A 26,734-nucleotide genomic window follows, 5' to 3' on the forward strand; every position below is an offset into this window, starting at 1 on the left:
GAAAAGATATAACATATCTGTACATAGAACATAACTTAATGATAATATAGTACATACTAATGAAAATATTTCTGTGCTGTACTTCATTTTAGATAAAAGTGTCTGCTATAGATGAGTAAAATGTAAATTAATGTATTTAAATGTAAATGGAAGCTTTTGCATTCAATGTGTAACCACTATTTTCTCAGCTTTTCCTGGTGTTCACATTTTCTTTAAAAGATGCTTTGTAGCAGGGGGAAAAAATGACTTTTCAGAGCTAGTTTCTTCACAGCTGCAAAATGCAGTGTGTCTGATAACCCTTTAAGACTGTCACCTCTATGGTGGCTTCAAGTCTGGAATATAAAAAGTCACCTTTTCAGCAAAGTGTAGCTATTTTTCTCAGTACTCGCACATTCAAGTTCTGAAGCTTCTTTTCACTTTTCACCCTGCAAAAATGGAAGAAAAGCTTTCACAGCGTGACATTGCCAGCTATACTGCCAAAAGACACCAGTTAGTGTGTTGGCAAGCTTCTATCAGTGTCAACTGGGCTGTTTGTGGTGTTTGCAAGGTTTTTGCAAGTGGCCCATGATTCCTCAGCAACCTTGAAAAATAGCTGTATAAGCACCTACTGCCGTTTACAATCACTACTGCACCACTCATTCGGCATCCATTGCCGTAAGCAATCAGAACCCTTCGTAGTACTAGTTAAACGTTTCAGAAAGACTATTTATCACTTGTCAACGTCATCACTATTGTTTTTAGTTTACGTTGTCATCACAACGCCATCAGAGGTCCACATGAAATGCTGCTGAGTGGGGGGGGGGGGGGGTCGGCAGAGGGAGACCTTGCCCTAGTTGCTAAGCCAGCGCACCAGCAATTCCAGGTCGAACTGACATAACTGTGCTTGGCTGGTGTGGTGGGTGGGGGGCTGAGGGGGGCAGGATGGGAGTGAGCTTTGATCCAGGCACACACGAGATGGGATGCGACTGGCACACCCACCCACCTGCCGCTCCTCCACTCCACTGCAGCCGGCTCTGGGTCAGTGGGGCGCCGGAGAAGCCCTGGGGTGGGGGCTGTGCTGTGAGTCAGCTGCCCTGCGGCGATCACGCGAACACCTCCTACATACACAGGCATTTCTGTATCAAGGCCCTGCTTATGCATGTGAATTATTCATGTGTGTGTGTTTTTGTGTCTGTGTGTGTGTGTGTGTGTGTGTGTTTTTGTGTGGGTGTGTGTGTGTGTATGTGTGTGTGCGTGTGCGTGCGTGTGCGTGCGTGTGCATGTGTGTGTGTGTGTGTGTGTCCTCAATGTACGCCCAAATTTAGTTTCGTTGGAAATACAAGGACAATAAAGACTTCTCTATTTCTATTCTATGTGCGTCTTCAAATCTGACTAAAGGAATGCCATGCCATTTCCACCACCCCACCCCACCATCCCCCTACTCCTCCTCCTCTTCATCCCCATGTGAATACCTGCCGTGGCGAGACGCCTCTCCTCTAATCTGGGTCAATCTATTGTCCCTGCCATGCCCCCAAGGTCACCATGCTGTATGGATTGTTCCCTCAATTAGCCATACACAACAGCGCGCTGTTTGCAGCCTGGCCAGCTGGCATTATGACACCATCATCCTCCGCCGTCTGGGAACAATACAAAACCCTCAAACAGGCACAAATGTACAGAATTCTGCACGGCGGGAGCGAAAATAGCTCGAGTAGGCGACAGCACAAAAAAGGATAGCTAGACGAGTGGCGGTGGGATGGGAGATTAGGAGGACGTGGCTTGGTGCTGTAGCGTAGAGTGCGTCCTGGTTTCTGGAGGGCTGCTGGGTGGTTGTGGGGATAGGCGTGCTCCATAATGAATGGGAACCCCCCGCAAGGGAAAATGTAATGTTAATGCTTTCAGAGTGCCCCCCCCATTACGGTCCCTGGGCTGAGAATGCAGGAGGGGAGAAGGAAGTAGGGGGGGGGGGGGGGTCGGGGGGTAGAAAAGGGGTCGTAAGAGAAGAGGAGAAAAGAGGAGAGGAGATGAGAGCCCATGAGAGGAGGGAAGAGAAGAGAAAAAGAGAGGGAAAGAGGGAAAGAGAAGAGATAAGAAGATATGAGAAAAACGAGAGGGGAGAGAGGCGAGAAGGGGAAGAAGAAGAAGAGAAAGTAAGGACAGGAAAGGAAAGCAGAAAAGACAGGACATCAAAATGAGAGGGGAAGGACAGGGAAGGATAGAACAGAAAGAGTGGAGAGGAAAAGGAGTAGGATAGGAGTTGGACAGATGGCACTCTTCCTGGGCTCTCGCTCAAAAAACCCTTTTGTTGAATTGAAAACCATTGCGACAGAGAGAGACAGAGAGAGAGAGAGAGGGAGAGGGTTACAGAAAGCCTACAAAAAGCCGAAAGGAAAGAGAGAGCAAGGAGTATGCTTATGTAAAAAGTATTGAGACAGAGCAAGAGAAAAGGCCAGAGACAGAGGAAGAAAGACAGAGATAAGAGTGTGAAAGAGGAGTGAAGGGAAGGGAGAAAGAGCCCACACCAACACTCAACAGAGAACTGAAAGGGGCATTGCCTCACAATAACCCTTTTTCTTCCTCAGCAAAGAGAAGCGGGGAGAGCATGAGTGAGAGAGACAGAGAAAGAGAGAGAGAGAGAGAAAGGGAGAGAAAGAGAAAAGAGACAGAGAAAGACAGAGAGAGAATGAAAGAATGAGTCAGGTAAAGAGAAACTGGTATCTCAGCCTAAAAGGAGACAGAAAATACCAGATGTGCAGAGAGATAAGCAGGCAAACAGACAAAACAAGATGGGAGTGCACCAAGAAAGAGAATTTAAAAATGATCCAAACACACACAAACACACTTTACATTTATATTTTGGATAAAAGCAGATGATGTATATACATTTTCATCAGAATGTGTGCTCCCTGGGCATCAACACCATGATCTTGGCGCTGTTAGCACCTCAATCTACAAGTTGCTACAGACACACACACTTACTCACCAGGGAGCACACAAGTCAAGTCAAGTCAAGGACACACACACACACACACACACACACACACACACACACACACACACACACACACACACACAAAAGGAGACACAGCGTCAGACTCACCAGGAAGCACACAAGTCAAGTCAAGTCAAGTCAAGTCAAGTCAAGTCAAGGACACACACACACACACACACACACACACACACACACACACACACACACACACACACACACACACACAGTCTCACTCACCAGGAAGCACATGAAGTCGAGGGCGAGGACGGTGGGCACGCCTCCGAAGGGCAGCCCCTGCAGCACAGTGCTGCGAATGCGCGCCGAGTAGCAGTACTCCTTGGAGGAGTTACTGTGGCAACTGGCCCGGCCCACACAGCTGTGGGCGTCCAGGATCCCCATCCCGACGGCCCCAGGGCGCACGCTCGGCGCTCCCCGCAGCCCTCACAACCACCACCCCTCTTCCTCTTCGCCCCTCTTCTCCTCTTCCTCCTCCGATGGAGGGTCTGGTGCGGCGGGGTGCCGCTCGGACTGGTCTACCCCACGGGGCAAAGCAGTTAGTGGGGGAGATGCAGGAGAGGCTCACTGCCACATGCTGAGGGAGGGATGCCTGCAGAGAGAGGGAGAGGGAGAGAGAGAGAGAAAATTAAAGAGGCTATTAGTAATGCCTTCATATTGAACTGATAGGGTCAAAGTGATCCCAATATTTACTAACTTGATGCATCTGTCCAGTTCAACTAGTGTACTCATTCTACAGCATTTTATATTGAGCATTACACCTTGTGTCACGCCATCTTATGTATGATGCAGATGTCCACAACAAAGTCTTTATATCCATGCCGGAACTTGGATGCACACACACTGCCACACATGCTCATAGAGATGCGCTTAATTTGATGTGACTGGGGAAAGTATGGAAGTGAATACTAATGAATGGTTTCGAAGAATGCTTTTTCCACAACAAAGTTGTGTGGTAATATGACAACCCAATAAGTGTTCCTTTACATGTCAAGACATGCCACCAGAAGACAGAAAACAACTGTACTAAAATGTCATGGCAACTGTACTCAAATGTCATGGCAACTGTACTCAAATGTCATGGCAAATGTCAATGGCTACCAAGGCGCAATGGGTTATTCAATTAAGCTACCTTGGTGTGACATCACAACCGGAAAATGGCAGTTGGGTGAGCACATGCTTTTATCTGACTTCTTAAATTCTTACAGTTGGGAAGTGACATTAGAAAACTCATCCGCCCAAGAGTCACGAACACTAGGCCTTTACAGGCAGTGACAGCGACAGCAACAGGGAGACACTAAAACTAGCTTACCTCTCTCTGCTTTCTGTGCGTGTCGAGGGACACACACACACATACTTTCTTTCTATCTATCTCTCTCTCGCTCTCTCTCTCCTCTCTATCTCTCACTCTTTCTCACACACACAGATTATCCTACCATCCTTCCCTAAAAATACATATTGCATAACATGTTCACTTTCCTTGCTCTAACTCATGCCATTTAGACTGACTAGAATTATTTTGCCAGTATGATTTTTAAATGTGGGTGATGAAACTCATGAGCCACATTTCTGACTTAAATGAGATCATTATCAATACTCACTAATCACTGATCACTCACTAATCAATACAATAAATTATTCAAGAGGACCAAACAGGAGGTTAAAGTTTTTTATATCTTATATCCTGTTCTTTTTCCATTCTTGTATAACACACCATGATATATTCCTCCTCCAAAAAAAAGAGCAAAAGATTGCATAACATCTTCCCTCTCACTCTCACGCCATGACAGCTCTGAAGCTATATTAACTGTGCCCCCACCTAGAGCATTCCGTGGCTCGCTGGCGGGCACACTGGTTGGCACAGGCCCATTCTCACAGCCTCAGTGACAATGCCAGACCCCCCTCTGTCCCCCGACACCCCACCTCAACCCCCACCCCCCAACTTAGTCTGGGCACATCATCACAAGCTTTGTGACCGACAGTTACCCATATACCCCCCCCCAAACACCCCTACCGAATTCCAACCCCTGCCAGACCGATTCCCATATACCCAACACATCATCACAAGCTTTGTGACCAATAATTACCCATACCCCCCACCCCACACACACACACACACACACAAATCCCCCCATTGAACCGATCCCCATTTACCCTATACCCCAACACTGCCCCTAAGGCACACAATGGCCGCCGTGCCAGAGAACATTACGCTCTTACTCTGTGCACGTGTCGGAGTCTGGATCAGTAGGACAGAGGTGCCTATTTTGGGGGATCAGAAGTAGAATGTCCAGGTTTGGGGAAAACCATTTTGCCCTAATTCTCAAAGGTCAAAGGTCACTTGTTGTGGCTGACTGGCCACGCCGAAAGGTAGAGGTTCTCACAGAAGTCCAAACAACAAAAGCCTCAACCCTACATCAGTCAACAATAACACATCCTGGATGCATTCCTAATCATGTTTTCTTTTAATGTGGTGAAATAGTGATAGTCCCTAGAAATTGAAGGAATGAGTGAAATAAGAGGGATTCAGGGAGTGAGTGAGTCAAAAAGATGTCCTCCACTTCGCAACTGCAAGGAGAAAGAAACATTTACAATTCTGTTTTTATCTGGGGTTTTTTCCCCCATCTGTGGTTTTGACAAGACATCCATTAGGAAGTCGACACGATTGACTGTTACAATAAAAGGTGTAATGCAGGGCACTTTCTAGAGAGGAGTATAAACACGGTGGTGGTGGTAAACTAGAACAGGCTCGACTCCACTTATATAAGCGTATATAAGCACACTGTGTGTGTAGTATATAAGTGCACTGTGTGACGTATATAAGTGCACTGTGTGTAGTATATAAGTGCACTGTGTGTAGTGTATAAGTGCGCTGTGTGACGTATATAAGTGCGCTGTGTGACGTATATAAGTGCGCTGTGTGACGTATATAAGTGCGCTGTGTGACGTATATAAGTGCACTGTGTGACGTATATAAGTGCACTGTGTGTAGTATATAAGTGCACTGTGTGACGTATATAAGTGCGCTGTGTGTAGTATATAAGTGCGCTGTGTGTAGTGTATAAGTGCGCTGTGTGACGTATATAAGTGCACTGTGTGTGTAGTATATAAGTGCACTGTGTGTAGTATATAAGTGCACTGTGTGTGTAGTATATAAGTGCACTGTGTGACGTATATAAGCGCACTGTGTGACGTATATAAGCGCACTGTGTGACGTATATAAGCGCACTGTGTGACGTATATAAGCGCACTGTGTGACGTATATAAGTGCACTGTGTGTGTAGTATATAAGTGCACTGTGTGACGTGTATAAGCGCACTGTGTGACGTATATAAGCGCACTGTGTGACGTATATAAGCCTAATTTCTCCAACACTGCTTCAGCACTTCTGACACATTCCATTACTTTGTAATGGGGAATGTGTATGATTTTCCCTTACTATGCAAAACTATGGCAGGACTTAAAATAAAAAAAAAATAAAAAAAAATAAAAGTTCTGCCCTGAGAATTTCCCACCCCTAGCCAGTTTTGCTACTAATCGCAGTCCCTGAGGGACGCACACTGCAGGGTGGATTTCACAGGCTTTTCCCCAGACAGCTGTGGAACTTTGCAGCGGATCCACTGGCGTAATTTTACTTCATCAACCTGCCCAAGGACAGCAGATAGAAATTAGCCAGATGGCTAAATCTGACACATTTATATTACAGTGGTTGGTGTGTGTGTGTGTGTGTGTGTGTGTGTGTGTGTGTGTGAAGTTCATTAATGATTTCCGTCTCTTTGAGAAATAAATAAACAAAGGATGGGCCCCAGCTGCCGGCGATCCCCTCTCACTTGCTAAAACAGGTGTCGTGGCTGTGGATCGTAAAACTCATAACGCTGCATAAAACAGGAGAGAACAAGTATGAATTTAATCAACAGACCCAGCAGTACGATCACTTATCAACTTAATCAACTTATCAACTTTATCAACTTAATTGCCATGACATTTGAGACATTAATCAACAGGCCCCTTATTCTATCCACACGCTGGTGTGGGAATGAATGAGAATGAGAATGAGAATGAGAACGGGAATGGTGAGTCCTCAGTCACGTTATGGTAGCCCCTTGCTAGTCATAGTCAATGCTCATAGTCAATGCTCATAGTCAATGCTATCCCCTGCAAACGAACAAGGACCAACATACAGAAAGAGAGCAGAACCTGTGCTGTTGGTGGCTATTATTCATAACAGTCATTGTCATGCAGTCATATCGTCATCGGTGACGCATCACAGTGCTGGGAATAAATTGTGTATTATTGATGCCAATGCTAATCGCTAACAGTGTGACGTATGGTGGGGTGGTTGAAGCAGCACTGTGTTGATATTATGCATATCCTTGGGGTGAGGTGGTATTATTAGCTGAAAAACAAACCGTCACTGATATTCCCTTAAGTCATGGCCCTGCAGCCAATTCAGTGACTCCTCCTTGAACCCAGAAGTTAGAGTACAGAAGTACAGAAAAGACAGAAATTCCAGTCTTCATGAATAGAAATGTTTTCTTTTTTTCCACTGGTCCTTTACACTTGCATTGTTATGATCAGTCTAGGCAACACCGATGTATTTCCTGGAAACAAAACAAACAAACAAACAAACAAACACACGGCTACGCTGTCCAAACCATCCTTCTAGTGCTCTTTCATTTCACTGTTTTTTTTTCTCCTCCCTTCTCTCCTGCAGATTTTGTTTCCCAACTGCAGGACAAACTGGGCTGGTTGGGTTAGGGTGGGGTAGGAGCAACGTCTAAAGACTTCAGCTCCAGTCTGTGTGTACTCACCCGTGGTGGGGAGAGGATGTTCAGTTCCTGGTGCCGAGGAAGTCCCAAGCTATAACTGGGGTCCGTTCAGGCACTAGTCCCCCTCCCCGGCAGAAGCCAGTTCTGGAGTGGACCCGGAGCCCTTTCCCAGTCCAGATCCGACCCAAAACCAGCACAGAACCGTCCAGAACCTGCTCTCTGGGATCTTGCCTGTGGGCAACCAGTGAGGTTACGTTAGCCATGCGAAGAAAGACTACAGGTAGCCTGTTCCCACCCTGTTCCCAGTCTGAGCAGGGCTGTTAGAATACACACTGGGGGGTGAAGAGCATCTTTCGCCTGAGCAGAGGTACTGCATGCCATTACTATTTGTGCCAGCTCTGTACTCTTTCTACAGGAGCTGCTCCAAACAGAAGGCAGGGTAGAAGTGTTACTGGCGCATAGGTTTGGACAAAGTAGGCTGCACTTAGCTAGCATAGTTATAGTTTCAGCTATTTGCCAGTGTAATATAAAAGCCATTTTCTTCTGTCCGCGAGGGGGGAGTGATTGTTGTGATTATTATCAATTTACCGTTTTCAATCAATTATGCAGTAAGGTTATAAATGTGTTCTCTTTGAGATTAAACTATAAATCAGTGAGTCTCGAGTCATTTTATGTTGCTACTCAATAATTCAACATCGCCAAGGACAGCAAGGGAGGCCGGTCAAACTCCACGTTGGACTAAAAAACCTGTTCCCCATCAATTCAGAAGCACCATAGAGCTAATTCAACCAAGACCATCAACAGAGCAGAAACACCATAGAGCTAATTCAACCAAGACCATCAACAGAGCAGAAACACCATAGAGCTAATTCAACCAAGACCATCAACAGAGCAGAAACACCATAGAGCTAATTCAACCAAGACCATCAACAGAGCAGAAACACCATAGAGCTAATTCGACCAAGACCATCAACAGAGCAGAAACACCATAGAGCTAATTCGACCAATAGCAGCACCCACACTGACACGTTGGATCAAACAGCAGGACAACTGCCACCCAAAAACCAGCAAACCTAGTCACACTGACGTGAACCACAAACATAACCACATACTACAAACATAACCACATACTACAAACATAACCACATACTACAAACATAACCACATACTACAACCATAACCACATACTACAACCATAACCACATACTACAAACATAACCACATACTACAAACATAACCACATACTACAAACATAACCACATACTACAACCATAACCACATACTACAAACATAACCACATACTACAAACATAACCACATACTACAAACATAACCACATACTACAACCATAACCACATACTACAACCATAACCACATACTACAAACATAACCACATACTACAACCATACTCACTCATTCAAACATTCACAACATTCCCAGTCTTAGAAGGTAGTATTGTAGGAGACAGTCCTCAGAGTTCCATGATATTTTTTCAGAATTGATATGCATTATTTGATTTGATTTGATTATTGACGTGCATTATTTCATTGTATTGTTTGTACAGGACAAACTAGCACCTGTAATTAAATATACTTATCATTATTCAATTGAGTTTTCAAATGAAGTTAATCAAGGACACGCCGTACTGTAATCTAGGAGATACTCTGCCAGAACCCTGGGTCCGAGGACACAGTGTCTTCTCTCTGCAAGGGGGGGGACAGTGCCAGAACCAGTGGTATGGAAACCCAATCCACCCTCTTTTTTGGCATGGCTGTGGGTGCCCGCCTCTTCTGAAGAGGCAACGACTGATTGGAGGAATGGGCCCTAGTAGAGTATTTGATTGGATGGCTCAGAAGTCTTTTCCGGCTGGCATGGACTTTTGAGGGGCAGTTGTGGAGAGAGACAGTGACTTTAATTTGTTATTAGCAAGAGTGAAGTGTTGCTTTCTCAGAAACACAGCAGAGAAGAGAGTGGAGAGAGGGGGGGGAGAGAGAGAGAGGGGGAGAGAGAGGAGCATGATGAAAAGAGTGGGACATACTGAAACATTACACACACACATGAGAGAGATGATGATGATGATGATGATGAAGGAAGATGATGAAATTGTGACAGAGATAAGCAGAGGTAGGGGGATCAACAGACATGAAGCTGGAAGGACGAGGTAGAAAGGGAAAGAGAGGGATAGAGAAAGAAAAAGAGAAGGAGAGGGGTAGTTATAGGTAAAGAGGGTGAGAGAGAGAGGGAGGGCGTGCTTGGCTGCAGCAGTACTGCGGCAGATGGCTTTGCAAGACTGGGCTAACACTGTGACACAGACCTGCCTCTTCCTCTCACACACAGACACAGAGAGAGAGAGAGAAAGTGAGAGAGAGAGAGAGAGAGAGAGAGAGAGAGAGAGAAAGAGAGAAAGAGAGAGAAAGAGAGAGAGAGAGAGAGAGAAAGAGAGGAAAAGGGTGGAACAAAGGAGGAGCGATCAGCTGTGAGAAAGCAAACGAGTGACAAAACCCTTTTCTTCATTCGTCTGCATCATGCCGAGGTAGGTGGGCTTGTTACCACGGCAACCGCCTCCACTTTAAGGACCCCATTGGGTACTCTGCCCTTGAAAAGACGTCCTATGGTACTGACCAGAAGGTGTGGAAGGAAATAACCATGGGTGTGTCTGGATGAGTGTTTTGACTCAGCAATAACATACCTATGAATGAACAGGCACACCTCACCCTACACCACACCACACCCCACCACACCCCACCACACCACACCACATCCCACCACACCCCACCACACCTCACCACACCTCACCACACCTCACCACACCAGACCACACCAGACCACACCACACCAGACCACACCAGACCACACCACACCTCACCCTACACCACACCACACCCCACCACACCACACCAGACCACACCAGACCACACCAGACCACACCACACCACACCACACCACACCACACCACACCAGACCACACACCACACCAGACCACACCTCACCACACACCAGACCACACCACACCTCACGTGATGTAACATAGAATACCGGCAGTGATTTAATACCCGGGAACACAAACATGCCAGACGATTAGAAGGGAGACGGTCACAGGTAGATGGGTACACCACCACATCACTGCGACAAACACGAGATGAGAACGTCACGACCTGCAGGCTACCCAGGCATGCGGTTTCTCCAGGGAGGCCAGCGGCACTGGGGACTCCGTTCAGGGACAGAACCGACCCCTGTATGAAAGCAGCCTAGCAGAAACAGATGTGCTATGTGGTGTGTGCGCTGGTATTGCCACTTGTTTCATAATCGCCTGACCTTCTTGCAGCATTTTGCTCAGTGTTTGACTGTAAATGTCCATTTTCTCCAACGGTCACCTGGAGCAGTGAATGGATGTCAGAGATACTGGCATGGTCAAGTCACAGGTGCCACGTCAGTCTACTGGCTATCTACTCTATCTATATACACAGCCTATCTAGGCTATCTATATACATAAAATAACTTATATTTATTTTATATTTACAACACATATCTATCTCTAATGAAAACTCTTCTTTCTTATCAACACACAACACCCCGCCCCACCCCATGTACACTAATGGGCATCGACTATCTATCTATAGTACCTATCTATGATGTCTATCTCTAATATATCTATAGTATGTCTTAATAATGTCTTGTGTGTGTAAATATAATTACAGTATTTATCTTTAGTATCTATGCATCTATTCAGGCTATCCATCCTCCCCCCCTTTCTGCCCTTCTGAGGGCAGCCTTGGCGACCATGGCACAGCAGTGAGCACTAGGGGTGGGGGAAAAATCGATTTTTCGATTTCTCTCGATTCTCTCTAGAACGATTCTGTTTCGATTCAGAAAAGTTCATAATCGATTTTTTTATAAAATAAAAAAATATTTTTTTTTTTTTTTTTTTTACACATTCATTTTGTGTTGAAATGCAAGCTGCATCGATTATTGCATTGTTCATAGAAAGTCATAATTGTGACAAGGACACACTTTTTCTCTAATAAAAAAATAGATCTGTTGATTTTCTTTAATTATCAAACACAAAGTAGGAAGTGATTTGAGACTCTGAGTAGTAAACTCAAATGTTTTAAAAATCGAGATGCATCGATAATCGTTTTATCGGTTTAGAATTGATATTCGATAATCGGTTTAGAATCGATAATCGGTTTAGAATCGAGAATCGGTTTAGAATCGAATCGTTGACCTCTGAATCGGAATCGAATCGAATCGTGAGGTGCCAAGAGATTCCCACCCCTAGTGAGCACAGAGTCTGGTCTTTTTCAGGCAGCAGACGGGCATGAAGTCGGGCAGTGCATCTGTCCTATCATGGCACCATCAAAGGTCGTCCCCGACCCTCCCCAACCCCGCCTCCCACCCCTGTTCTCCTCCTATAGGCTGCATCATCTTTGACCTACTTTCTGTTACGCTAGCCCCCCCCCCCAGTCTGAGCAAACAAGGCTGGATGAGGGATGGGGATGCTCTTTTTCTGCTCCAGTTGTGTGCATTCGGTGTGTGTGTGTGTGTGTGTGTGTGTGTGTGTGTGATTTGTGTGTGTGATTTGTGTGTGTGTGTGTGTGTGTGTGTGTGTGTGTGTGTGTGTGTGTGTGTGTGTGTGTGTGTGTGTCGGGCGACCAAGGAGGGGGGGGGGGGGGCATGGTAGGGGTGGGGGTGGTCAGGCCGTGAGGAAGAGAGATGGATGGATGGATGAGAGAGAGAGAGAGAGAGAGGGAGAGAGAGAGAGAGAGAGAGAGAGAGAGAGCGAGAGAGAGAAATGGAGGTAAAATTGCAAAGGAAGTGAAGTAAAAAGCACAGTGGGAGAGAAAGGGAGTCAGACAGCGAGAATGCTACAGAAAGAAAAAGAGAGAGCTGCGAGAGTGAGAGATGGAGGGAGGGAAAGAGAGAGAGAGAGAGAGAGAGAGAGAGATAAGAGAAAGGGTTGGGTTGGGGTGATAAAAGGGGGAGGGAAACAGGGGGAGGGGGAAGAGGAGAACAGTACAGAATGTACCGCTGCATGTGACAGCATTACTGCATCAGATATTTAACTCAGCCTCCCATTTTCAGCTACAGAGAAAGCCTCTCCCCAGCTATGTTTTTACAGCCTCCCCCTCCCTGCCTACCTCCCCCCTCTCTGCGTTCCCTCTCTCCCCAGCTCTCTGTCTCCCCACATCCCCGTCTCCCTACTCGAGTGATACAAGAATACCTCTCCTTTTCCCAAAGAAGGCCAGCAGAGGCATAATTAGGTTTTCTATGCTTCCAGTTCTACATGAATATCTCAGGAGCAGGGGTATCGCAAAGACAAACAAACAAACAAACAAACAGGAAAAACACTTTTTTTACATTTCACTGTCTGTCTCTGACAACTTATCAGACGCCAACAACAATCCTTTAAAAAAACATGCACACAAGTACACACACACAAGTACACACACACACGCACAAGTACACACACAACCACACACACAAGTACACACACGCACAGGTACACACACAACCACACGCACAAGTACACCTATGTTTATAGGAAATGCAGGCTCTTTCAACGCAAGTTAGAAGAAAAAAAATGTTCAACGCAAGTTAGAACATTTTCTGGAACAGGCTTCAAAATGGCTCTGCAGAGCAAGAATGGGTAATGTCATGACAACGTGATGTCATGACAACTAGCACCATAAACCCAGCAGCCAGTGGAGAGTGAGAATGCCACCATGCCACATAGGGGTGGGAATCTCTTGGCACCTCACGATTCGATTCGATTCCGATTTAGAGGTCAACGATTCGATTCTAAACCGATTCTCGATTCTAAACCGATTATCGATTATCAATTCTAAACCTATAAAACGATTATCGATGCATCTCAATTTTTAAAACATTTGAGTTTGCTACTTAGAGTCTCAAATCACTTCCTACTTTGTGTTTGATAAATCAACAGATCTATTTTTTTATTAGAGAAAAAGTTTTTCCTTGTCACAATTATGACTTTCTATGAACAATGCAATAATCGATGCAGCTTGCATTTCAACACAAAATGAATGTGTAAAAAAAAAAATATATATATATTTTTTTTATTTTTTTTTATTAAAAAATCGATTATGAACTTTTCTGAATCGAGACAGAATCGTTCTAAAGAGAATCGAGAGAAATCGAAAAATCGATTTTTCCCCCCACCCCTAATGCCACAGCTGCACTCTCCACTTTATGGGGTAAGATATTGATTCATTTTGGGATTCAGGGCCAAAGAGTAGACCGTTTATCCATGAAGGGGCAAATTAGAATAGAAGCAAAATCATTAAAATAGCATGCGGTTACTCTGTAAACCGTACTCCGTTAAAGCAACACTATGAAACCATTTGCCACTTTCTGAGTTATGTTTTCATTAGCAACTACTTTTGGCATCACCTTCAAAGTCATGTTGATGGGTATGTGGTCATGTCATGGACAGATACACACACCTGTCCTTCACACTTGCCATCAAGGCTAAGCACTATGTGGTTCTGTGGTCTGGGATAGAACACCCCCGCGAAAATGTAAGATGAGTCTTCACAGCATGCCATGGCCAAAAGCCGCCAGTTAGCATGTTAGCAAGCTTTTATCAGTGCCAACTGGGTTATTAGTGATGTTTTCAAGTTTTTTTAGGTAGTTAGCCCTCTAGACAAAAACATCATAATGTTGCTTTAAGACCAGGCCTCTTGTTTGTCAGGTTTCAGCTTTCTGGCTCGTGTCCTGTGTCACATCGGTCCCAGTTGACCCAGATTCGCTCACCAGTCACAAGTTCTCTTGCCTACTCCATTACTACATCCAGCTGACTTGGGTTGGATCAAGGAAGTGTAGGCGGTTCCTTCCAGGACTCGCAAACAAAAATACAACAATCTTTCAGCAGTAATGATATTACTGCAGCCTCCCCCTTCACAGTGTGTGTGTGTGTGTGTGTGTGTGTGTGTTTGTTTATGTGTGCGCGCGTGTGTGTGTGCGTTTGCGTGTGTTCGAGCTGAAAGAACAGAATGCATTATACATTGATTGGTAAATTGTCTTGCTTTTGGCTTTTGATTACATTTGCGAAGTGCGTAGGTATAAAATATAATGTAATGCAATGTAGTGTAATTGGCAGCAGTATGTGCTGTCATGGGATATGGAAGGATACTTGTTAAGCAGCCATATAAAGTCATACATCCTCACAACTATTTATATTGGGTCCAAGGACAATGGACAACAGACAACGAAGGACAAAAATAGAGAGAGAGGGAGAGGAGGGAGGGGGGGGGGGACTTTGGTGTCCAATCAATTACATTTTATCACCAAAAAACAAACAACCTTTCTATGTACTTACAAACACAGACTGATGTTGACACTAATGACCTATAATACATGTCCCTTTCCATACTTTTTATGTGCTTTCACTTACTTTTCATTAGCGTGTTAGATAACATATAACAGTATTTTGAGATTAGTTATCAACATGGCTTGAGGCGAGCCTATAATGATGTTAACGTCACCCTAGCAGACCGCTAATTAGACTAGACAGGACTCATACGATTGAATCAGGGGCCAGCTCTGCCTGCCTGACAGCTGCATGGCTAAATGAAACTTAGTCCTGGATGACTGGCTACAGTTCAGGTTATTGGGGGGGGGGGGGGGAATGTGTAGATGTAATTTCTGTCATACTACACAGGGCAGAAGGCAAGTGATACCACCCAGCCATCCATCATGCACAGGAGAAAACATATTCATGACTTCAGACAGGAAAGGAGAGAGACAGAGACAGAGAAAGAGAGAGACAGGGGGAGAAAAAGAGAGAGAGAGATGGAGAGAGAGAAAGAAAGAGAGAGACAGGGGGAGAAAGAGAGAGAGACAGAGAGGGAGAGAGAGAAAGAGAGAGACAGGGGGAGAAAGAGAAAGATAGAGAAAGAGAATGGGTATAGGCCTATAAACCTGTCTGCTCTGTAGGTGTGTGCACGTGGAGGTATGGTGTTGCATACATGGCAGATCTCTGAGCATTTAACTGCTTCATGAGTGTGACGAACATGAAAGAAGAAAAGACAGACAGACAGACAGACAGACAGACAGACAGACAGACAGACAGACAGACAGACATACAGACAGACAGACAGACAGACACAGGGGGGGATAAAAGCAGTAAAGGATGTTTGAGCTCTTCGACTTAGCAGTGAGTGGAATGAGCAATGACCTGCGACACACACACACAGTAAAAAAATAAACACACATTGCAGAAAAGCAAATCTCTCCTTCAGTTTCCCTCAGATTCCCTTTCCTTCTTTCCTTTTTTCATCATCTTCAACTCATCTTCCTCTACTTCACTCTTTCATGTGTCTCTCCTTCACCCTCCTCTCTGTCTTTCTACTTCAAATCCGCCTTATCTTTTTAAGAATTGAACTGGTGATTCAATGTGGATAGAGGACAGTTCAGATCAGTCACAGAATGAGCAATCAAGCTCCTCTGTGTGTGAATGTAACATGTGCAAATGTGTGTGAATGTAACACATTCATGTTTGGTCCTAAAATGTATCCTTGTGTGCAGCCATCTAAATCATGGTTTAATTGCATTCTAGGGGATTTTCTCTTTCCCTGCTCTGCTATCTCTGTTTGTTTGTCTCTCCTTCAAAATTTCTCTTACTTATTCATCTCAGGTTTGGGGTTATGTTCTTTCTGTCTCAAGCATTCAGGTTTATTTGATCATTCAAGTATATGGTCTAATTGGCATCCAACCTGTTTTTTTTTTTCATTTAATATTTAATGTTGTACTTATCCATTTAGGTTTTACCTGTAACATTTATGCTTTCTGTTCATTGTATTGATAAAATGTTTCATGTATAATTTCACCCTAATGTGCTATGCCATTACAACTAAAACTGTCTTATACACTACTTGGTAATATTCTAAGTCATTTAATAATTCAATTGAGTCAGATTAATTCTACTTTCCGCAATATTTACCATTCCAGTGCATCCTACTGTGCCATAATGTTCAGAGACGTGTAGACCTTACAGCCTGGTGTTTTCTATCGTTGGTAACAATTTGGCTGCCCTTACGACTCCTTCGCTCTGGTCTCTTTTACTTCTTTATTCCTTTTTCTCTTCCCATCTTTTTTCTCTTTCTCTCTTCTTTATTCCCTCAACATCAGTCATCCCCCCCCCCCCCCCCCCCCCCTGGATGGACCACCTGGGATGATCTGTGCCAAAGCATGACTCATCAGTGGAAACAACCTCTCTCTCTCTCTCTCTCTCTCTTCCTAACACCACTCTGAGTGTTCACACTCTCACTCTATCCTCTGTCCTCTCACATAATCTCTATTTATCCCCTTCTACATTCTCTCCTCCATCCTCTCCCTTTTCCACTTTCCATGCACAGCATATCTCTCCACTTACACCCTCCTGACTCCATTTCTGTAGCCCTGGGAAAAGCCAACAACTTGCCTCTGTCTGTCTGACTCTGTCTGTCTGTCTGTCTATCTGTCTGTCTGTCTGTCTGTCTTTCTTGGTCTGTCTGTCTGACTTTCTTGGTCTGTCTGTCTGTCTGACTGTCTTTTGTCCAAGTTGAAAAATACAAAAAAGCAAAGCAAAGCAAAGCAAAACAAAACAAAACAAGGAAAAGCCAAAAAAAAGGAAGCAGAGTATTGACAGCAACAAGAAGATGCTCATACATTGAACACTACATACATATTTAAAAAATATAAATAGTAGATGTCATCACTGCCTGTTCCTCAGTGTCACGCCAGATATTGTGCAGGGAGGACATGGCACTCCTCCATCCTCCAACCTATCTATGTAAGTAAAACAATCTACAGAGTGAATGGAATTTCACATTCTCAAGATCGGATTTTTCAGAGCATCACCTATGACCTCTCCATTGGGAAAAGAACCCATGTTAGACATGTACCACTCCCCCTTCACTCCAGCCAAAATCAAAGGAGAAACAGTAATCTATTACTAATGTCATCATTTGACAGTTAGTTGTGTCATGCAGTTTCATTGATGCTGGTTGTGTGTGTGTGTGTATGTGTGTGTGTGTGTGTAGTAAATCACTACACACTGAATCTCCTGAAGGGATCAAGCGGCCATAAGCCACAGAGCGAAGACAGGCGCAGCAATAAATTGCCGTAAATTGCAGCGAACCGCTGTAAATCTTTTGTGGAAGATTGCCTTTCTTGCCTGAGCGGACGGCAAGCCTCCCATTACGCGGAGAGAGGCCGGCGTACCGGATGGGTAGAAAAGGAGATGAGAGAAAAAGGCAACGAATGGAAAGTCATCCCTGAAGCTGGGTGTGGCTCTTCAACACTTCCACGCTGTAGAAAAGGGTGGTGTGGTCCTCACTGCAATGTCCTTTCCATACATTTCCAGTGACTATACTTTCCTCCACTAGTTATCACTGTGCTGTCAAATACCCAGGAAGCCATCAGAAGGGAAGGGAGAGAGGGGGAGACAGAGAGAGAGAAAGAAAGAGCGAGAGAGAGAGAGAGAAGGAAAGAAAGGGGGAGAAAGAGAGAGAGAGAGAAAGTAAGAGAGAAAGAAAGAGAGAGAGAGAGAGAGAAAGAAAGAAAGAAAGAAAGAAAGAGAGAGAAAGAGAGAAAGAGAGAGTGATTTACTGAGGAATATCTGGGCTACGGGCCTGTGATTGCCAGATTGCCTTGTCACGGAAATGAAACTGTAGAGATTTTAGAGAGAGGTATTACATGCTGTAGTTGCAGGATTCATCTGAATGTGGATTAGGAGAACTGAAATCCCCGTGCCTGATGACTAAGACTGAGACTGCTCCCTAGAGAAAGTCCTCCGCCCGTAAGGGGAATGGCAGGGGGAGATGATGACGCTGCAAACTGAACGTCCTTCTTTGCACTCCCTCTCTCTTTCTCTCTTTGACCATGGTGACTCAGTGATTCCGTCGAGCAAATGAGGGTTTGTCAGCGCAACAGACCATCTTCCGCTCTTCAGCCATTGGTGGAGGGGTAAGGCGCTCCACAATTTGGACATTTAGACAACGGTGGGATGTAGCTGGTTGAATGTGGTTGGGAGGAGGACCTGCCACAGGTTTGATGTATATGTAATGTACAGGTACTTGTAAAATGGGAGGTTTGTACTTGCATAATGGGAGTCAAACGCAGCAATCTCCAGGCACGTTGAATGAATGAGGCTAGAGTGCAGTGGCATACGAATATGAAAATGAAAGGAAAAGAAAAGAAAGATGGGCAGAAAGTTGGTAGGGAGAATAGGGGAACAGACCCCAGAAGACACAGGGCTAAAAGGCAGAGAGCAACACAGTGAAAATAACCACAGCATGACACACTCCTTTGAGCAGCGCTAACCTTGAGCATTGCAAACATGTTGTTATCATGGTCATGTCCTACCCACCCCGACTTCTCCCCCTCTCTCACTCCCATTTCCTCCCTCGCTTTTCGCAATGAGAGAGAACCGCGCTCTGCATACGATGCCTTGTGTGTCTGTGTGTGTGTGGGTGTGTGCGTGCGTGTGTGTGCGTGTGTGTGTGTGTGTTTGTGTGTGTTGCTGTGGGTAAGTGCTAACCTCAGAACACTATGACCACATTGTCAGTGACACTGTCATTTTCATTCTGCGTCACCTGGCAGCAATGTTGGTGATCACGTGACCCCGCTAGTCTCAGTGCTAACCGCTACACTCTCCTCCGGCCTCTGGGGTGTAATAGAATCCTGTCACGTCTCGCGGTGAATGAACTGACTTCCTTCACAAATGCACACGGAATACTAAAGAGAGAGGGATGAGGTGTGACTGTTCCAAAAGGAGAGGAGAGAAATTACAACAGGTAGACATCTGTGCGTGTGTCTGGATAGATGAATAGACAGATAGATAGATAGATAGATAGACAGATAGATAGATAGATAGATAGATAGATAGATAGATAGATAGATAGATAGATAGATAGATAGATAGACAGATAGATAGGCAGATAGCAACAGAGACAGCGGGAGACAGCGAGAGAAAGAAAGGAGAAATATACAGAGATTGAGCCTCCTGTCATTCACTTGTGGCCTACTTTCCCTGATGTGCCAGGGCAGTGTCCCCTCCCAAACACACTTTGTCATCCAGGGTCCCCATGCGGGTTCTGGAAAGTCAGGGTGGCCCCTGAAGAAAGCGTGAAGCCCGCCAAGAACCTGTCCACGCCTGGCAGGCACCACTACCCCCTCCACTCCTCTCCCTCAGAGCATGGCCCAAATCAGACCTGCTGTAGGCTCCAAAAAAGTGTCACTATGAGCAGGTAAGGGCTCCAACATAGTGTCACTATGAGCAGGTAAGGGCACTGACATGGTGTCACTCTGAGCAGGTAAGGACACTGACATGGTGTCACTCTGAGCAGGTAAGGACACTGACATGGTGTCACTCTGAGCAGGTAAGGACACTGACATGGTGTCACTCTGAGCAGGTAAGGACACTGACATGGTGTCCCTATGAGCAGGTAAGGACCCTGACATGGTGTCACTCTGAGCAGGTAAGGACCCTGACATGGTGTCACTCTTAGCAGGTAAGGACACTGACATGGTGTCACTCTGAGCAGGTAAGGACACTGACATGGTGTCACTCTGAGCAGGTAAGGACACTGACATGGTGTCACTCTGAGCAGGTAAGGACACTGACATGGTGTCACTATAAGCAGAGCTGCTGTAGGCTCCAACATGGTGTCACTCTGAGCAGGTAAGGACACTGACATGGTGTCACTCTGAGCAGGTAAGGACACTGACATGGTGTCACTCTGAGCAGGTAAGGACACTGACATGGTGTCACTCTGAGCAGGTAAGGACACTGACATGGTGTCACTATAAGCAGGTAAGGACCCTGACATGGTGTCACTCTGAGCAGGTAAGGACACTGACATGGTGTCACTATGAGCAGGTAAGGACCCTGACATGGTGTCACTCTGAGCAGGTAAGGACACTGACATGGTGTCACTCTGAGCAGGTAAGGACCCTGACACTGAACTATAAAATGGTTCTGGCTAAACCTTGAGCCAGATGAAATGTCAGCCCACAAGAAGACTGTCTGCATTAGTGAGCAAAGGAAGGTAGTCATCTCTGCCCATACAGACCTTCAGCCACCTTGAAAGTTTTTTTTTTCTCCCGATCATCATCTCTAGTTTCATTTCCATGACAAGGCAGTCTGGGAAATGTTTCATAGTAACTACGTCATCCCACCTACATAGCTTTTCAAACAGAGCTCCTCTAAAGGCCTGTGTGTGTGTGTCTGTGTGTGTGTTCACTGCCATCAGACAGTGGGCAGAGGCAGAGACTCCTTTCTCACTCTGTCTGGTACTGCATTGAGTCGTGGTCCGGTCTACACACTCGTCATTCTGACGCAAGGCAATCACTTGAGGTTGAGTGTGAGTGTGAGTGTGTGTGTGTTTGTGTGCATGTGCATGCTGTCATCTAGACTAAAGACTGTCACAACACAGAAAAACACTCCTGATGGACGACCTCTCATTTTCCATGGAACTGCCACCCGCCAATCCACACACACACACACACACACACACACACACACACACACACACACACACACACACACTCCACCTGTCAACAGGGCCTCATTGGTATCAGATGTCCCCATATGTGTGGTGTAACTGCTGCTACACGCAGTTCCAAAACACAGAAGGGGGAGGAGAGGCCAGGGACAGCCTAAAGCCCCTTTTCACCCCAACACTCACAGAAGAGACGCAGAGATATACAAGAGCCATACAGAGGACAGGGAGGCAATTAAGAGAGAACCAAATAAATGTGTGTATGTGTGCATGTGAGTGTGTGTGTGTGTGTGAGGGAGAGAGAGAGAGAGAGAAGAAACGAGAGTGTGGTTATCTCTGCTCAACAGCTTCAAGGAAGTTCACTGGCGCGAAGGAGCAGGGACAGATTATGAGATCTACGCAGTGTGCGTATGCGTGTGCGTGCGCGTGTGTGTGTGTTTAAATGTGTATGGCTATGTATAAAAAGTATCCAGCAATGTGCCCAAGAGACAGTTATCAGATTCAAAGGCCAGCTTTGAAAGCAGAAGGGGTGGCGTGTGCGTGCCCTTGTTAATAGTGTGATGTTTAGACAGTCAGTGCATTGCTCACACAAACTGATACTTGACAACAGCGAGCAGTCATTCCAACAGATGTGGTAGCGGGAGCAGCGGGCACGAGGGCATGGTATTCATAATTGATACACAGTGCAACTGTGAACTGTCATTCTTGAAGACGAGGTCTGCTGTGCAGACAAGACAGAGGCATGTTATCCATTACAGCCAGTCTGCTTCATGGCCACGAGTACTCTGGAGCGTCTCCATACATACAAGAAAGTCTTCAGTTATTGCTACATGAACTCTCTGGTTAAGAGTTTACTGTGCGATCTCTCAGATGGGTCGATGGCCTGCTAACCAACTATCAGCTAAGAAGTCTAGCAGATTTCTTGCATTTAAAAAAAAAGTCACATAGAAAGGTTAAGAACGACATTCTCAACTACAGCCTTATGATTCGTCTGAAAGATCACAAAACCTTAAAGTGGGATGATGACTATTTATTTGTTTATTTACTTCATGTACATTAAGATGATACATTGATGTTTATGCTTGTATGTAAAGGCCATGCATAGGCTACTTATGATAATGAATTTCCCATCAGGTATCAATCAAGCATATCCCATCCTGTCCTACAGAAGCATATACAGAAATGATTAGGTCAACTTGGGATCCACCATGGTTCATAACATTCCGTGTAAAACCATTAGCTTTCCCAAGAACCCACATAAAAGCCCTGATATCTAAACAAAAGTTAATGGTATCAGATGCAGGGCACAGATCTGAATGGAACAACGTGTGCCTGAAAACAGCTGCTTTGTTTTTACTTTCTGTCTCTCTTTGTCTCCATCTCTCTCTCCCTCTCTGTTTCTCTCTCACTCCTCACCTCTTTCTCACTCGCTTTCTCTCTCACTCTACACATCTCTCTCTTGCTCTCCACCTCCCTCTCCCTCTCTGTTTCTCTCTCACTCTCCACTTCTCTCTCCCTCTCTCTCTCTTTCTCTCTCCCTCCCTCTCCACCTCTCTCTCCCTGTTTGTCATTCTCCACCCTCCCCTACAGATCAAACACAAACTGCTCTCTTGATTTCTAAATAGATCCCGCTCACTGTTGCTACCCACTGCCAGCTCTCTCCATTTCCTCTCCGCAACTTCTCCTGTGGCTCGTCTCGTCGTTCTCATTGTCATTTCCTCCATGCCATCCTCTCTCCCTCTCTCTCTCTCTCTCTCCCTCTTTCTCTCCCTCTCTCAACTGCTAATTCAAATGGGGTCTGTTGCCATGACAAATCCGTATTCATACAACTCAAGCACTATAGAGAGATCACAAGATACACTGAAAGTAATTTGCACACCGAAAGTCACTTTTGGGTTAGAACTTCTACATTCAGGCCAAAATGGCTGTCAGCACTACCAAATATATTATGGTGTATAGGTATCCCTGCATTATGGCGAATAGATTTGTGTACATGCATATTTGTAGGCATACCTAGTGGTGTTAACTGCCACGCATAATGCGGCTATAACAATTTTGCAGCTTCAGTGAACCCCACCCGCCTATAAAACCCCTCAATCCCTTCTCCTCCCTCCCTCTCCAAATTCATATGGAATAGTCTCTCTCTCTCTCTCTCTCTCCCTCTCTCCCTCTCTCCCTCTCTCCCTCCCTCCCTCAGGAGAGACAGGGCTTGCTGTCCTCGGTTCTCTTTAGGTCTGGAGCACACACAGGGGATGACTTCATGAATGTCAGGCTTGCACTGCGCACACCAGGAAAAGCCAGCCAATAAATGGGTCCAACAGGTTGAGGAGAAAAAGTAAAGACAGAGAACGAGAGAGAGAGAGAGAGAAAGAGAGAAAGGAGTGCAAAAGTAAGAGAGAATCAGATGGCAGGGAGAAATAACAGAAATGGAAGCTGGGCTGCCTGAGAAACACAAATGAGGGAGTGCAAAGGACGGACAGAACAAGACAGACATTGACAGGCGAGAGGCAGGCAGAATGATCTGATGTAGACAGCCTCTGAACAGGGCAAGATCAATGACTGCAAAACAACGTGGACAGATTTAACCAAATATGGTCGTTTCTGACCTGACTGCTTTTCTGTTCCGTGACTTTTCAACACAGCAGGGATTCAGAGGATGTCTGGATAATGGTCATGCATTTAGAGCATGTCTTTACCTGGCCGTGACCACCCCCTAAATATATAATTCATATCTGCAATAATGTGCACAAACTTTAACAAACCAGTCATCTAAAGTTGTTGTCCTAAAAAAAAAAGATGTGTGCAACCTTGTGTTCCCTGGTCACCTTGCTCACATAACCTGAAGTGATCCAGAATGTATCATAAACACATACACAAGGCTAAGATTGGTAATTGAGCGAGAAACACAACCGGGTAATTGTGACGGGTAGCCTAAACGGTCCTTCACTGCTCAGTGACGCTCCGCCACAGTGGTTAGCTTCGAATTACACACACAAGCGTGAGGTGACTGCAGTCGGTATGGTGACTTCACAGACGGGTGACTGTCAAATTAGGCACACAAAGCAACAAACGCAATCATAGAGAACAAGAGAGAGGGAGAAAGAGAGAGAAAAACTAATGAACGTTTCATGAGGACGCCCCCCCCCCCCCCAAAAAAAAAACAGCCCTTGAGCGTAAAAACTGTCTATCACTTGGCGTGCGTCTGCTTCGCTGACCTCTGTTTGAGAAACATTGTTCCTATCATTTTTTAGCCACAGTCCACAAGCTGATAGACAGCCATTCTGCTGATAGACAGCCATTCTCATGCCTCTGAGACGTGATTGTATCTACCAGACTGTAGTCAAGTAGCACACATTGCAAGCCGATATGAGGCGATGGTTTGTCATTATGTGCAATTAGCCTATGGCGCTACACTGACAATTTTAATAAAAGATGTTTCATTTACCCTCCCTTGATGGATTTGGATAGCCATAGTGCAGAACCTCCGGAGAGTTATTCTCCGATAACTAATTCGAGCGTAAAATTCTTTCTGTTTTGAATGATGTGCACGTTTTCGTTAAAACAAACCTAGAACAGTTCAACAGTGAAGCTTTCATTGTAATGCCAATGGTACAGTAGCGTTGCGGACCCATACAGTGTCAATGCAATGTCTGGCTGCCTTTGTGAAGCTATTCCTATTAGTTTTAAGGAGTATTAACGTTAGTTACCTTATTGCTGCGATAAGTAGTAGCATCCCCATAGAACGCGGTTATGTATTAACTACAAATGCAGCTTAACTAACAGAGCGGTAATTTGTCCACCCACTGAATCCCGCAAAGCTGCGTTGACCCAAAGCAGACTTCAAATGAATGTCTCTTGTCAATGGTTTCCTATTATTTACATGGATGAATACTATAATTTCTTTCAATTTAAAGCTTAACATGTAACTTTTTGGTAACCATTTAGTCCACAAGAGACATGTTCCTACAGTGTGAATTGGTTTATAAACGTCCAAGGCATAGGCGTGACGGGCCCACACACACACACACACACACACACACACACACAACCACATACACATACACGATGGTACGGACTACAGTCTGCATAACATTGCGCCAACATTTCACAGCCTAACAGTACTAACACGTATTATTGCTATTATTACGCTTTTCTAAATACACGGATACGATTTAAAAATAATGACTTTACCTGTTGATAAGATTGCGTCTTCCGAGTGTGTTGTCTCCTTTGCTCTAATGACAATATCCCACACGAGATAAATCCTTAGGCTACAAATCCAACTAGGCAAGGCTGAAGAGCAAATGACGAGTCGCGTCAGAAAGCAGACTCTCGCATTCGCTAGTTTGCGTCTGCTCAATGATAAGGCTTCGTCCACCGATGTCCTCAAATGCGTTGTGATAACTCGTTCAGAAAAAAAAGGGTCGGTTGGTTTTCTCTGTCAGTGTGAACTTAACTGCAAAATAAATATTCGAGGACGCTCTGAGAATATAAATACCAGTAACTGGAGGCTTAATATGTTCCATTGAGAAGCACGCTGCTGACGCTAGGTGGCCACCCGTGACAGACTTCCGTTATGCACTTCAACACCCTGGTCCAGGCTTGGATAGGATCCAACAACGCCCTGAGCAGATTCTGCCCCTAGCGTTTACCCTGGGTAATGTGTCCCGTGTGAGGTTATGTAAACTTACTGAAAATAACCTAGAAATGACAAAAATGGCCAAATGTGACGCAGTTCTGTAATCATTTGGGCCTATGCAATCAGATTGTATGTTTAACAGAAACTGAGGTATTGATGAGGGGTATGTTTAATGTATAGGCCTAGGCTAGACTCAAAAACACATTAAATACACATATTTAGAAATGGTTTCCCAGAATAATTTATCACAGACGTTCTATTATTGTAGACTATAAAGCATGGTTTTAACAGGCACTGATGCTTAGCTGGATATTCGGCAGAAGTAGTGGTAAAATGAATCAGTTCACTTTCATTAATGTATTCATTCATGCCCTAACCCAGGCTGCACAGAGTTTATTGCATGAACCTTCTTCCCCTTCTTTCTTTTTCTTTTTTACATTAAGCCACCTTTCACTTACCATACCTCCAGAAACAATTAATTGTGCTGGTTTCCTTTGTAGCCAGTTCAACTTTTATTTGAACTCCTTACGTCTATGTTGGAGCATGAATAGACTATAACCTAAGGACCTGCACATTTTTAACGACATTTGTGTTGTGGTATTACGTTGTATTCTAAAGGGAAAATTATGGGGATAAAATGTAAGGGTAACCCGCTCTTCGACAACAGCAGCATAGAAGCCAAAAAGCACCGACTGAACTATATATGTCGATACTTTTATTTTGAAGTAATGCTAAAGCGTAAACCGGAAAATGTTGATTGTGACGCCTGACCACTGTGTAGGGAACGTTTCACAGCGTTACAAGGTAATTGCCAACTCCTTAAATTATGTTTC

At 44.9% G+C, this 26,734-nt stretch overlaps 1 protein-coding gene across 4 annotated transcripts in view; it reads right to left on the reverse strand.

Annotated features, from left to right (window-relative positions):
* The window catches only part of LOC105896848 (CSC1-like protein 2), a 71,320-nt gene extending 45,446 nt beyond the window's left edge, over positions 1 to 25,874 (reverse strand). For 2 of the 4 annotated variants that reach the window (XM_031562505.2, XM_031562504.2), the window contains exons 1-2: positions 25,454 to 25,873; positions 3,209 to 3,578 (exon numbers count right to left, since the gene is read on the reverse strand). In XM_031562505.2, coding sequence (XP_031418365.1) covers positions 3,209 to 3,370 — 162 coding nt within the window. In that variant the 5' untranslated portion in view covers positions 3,371 to 3,578; positions 25,454 to 25,873. Of the gene's footprint in view, positions 1 to 3,208; positions 3,579 to 24,969; positions 25,245 to 25,453 lie in introns of those variants that run through there. The other 2 variants (XM_031562502.2, XM_031562503.2) reach the window with 2 other exon arrangements.
* Positions 25,875 to 26,734: the final 860 nt, after the last annotated feature.

Source organism: Clupea harengus, chromosome 24 (genome assembly GCF_900700415.2).
Source record: "Clupea harengus chromosome 24, Ch_v2.0.2, whole genome shotgun sequence".
Lineage (NCBI taxonomy): Eukaryota > Metazoa > Chordata > Actinopteri > Clupeiformes > Clupeidae > Clupea > Clupea harengus.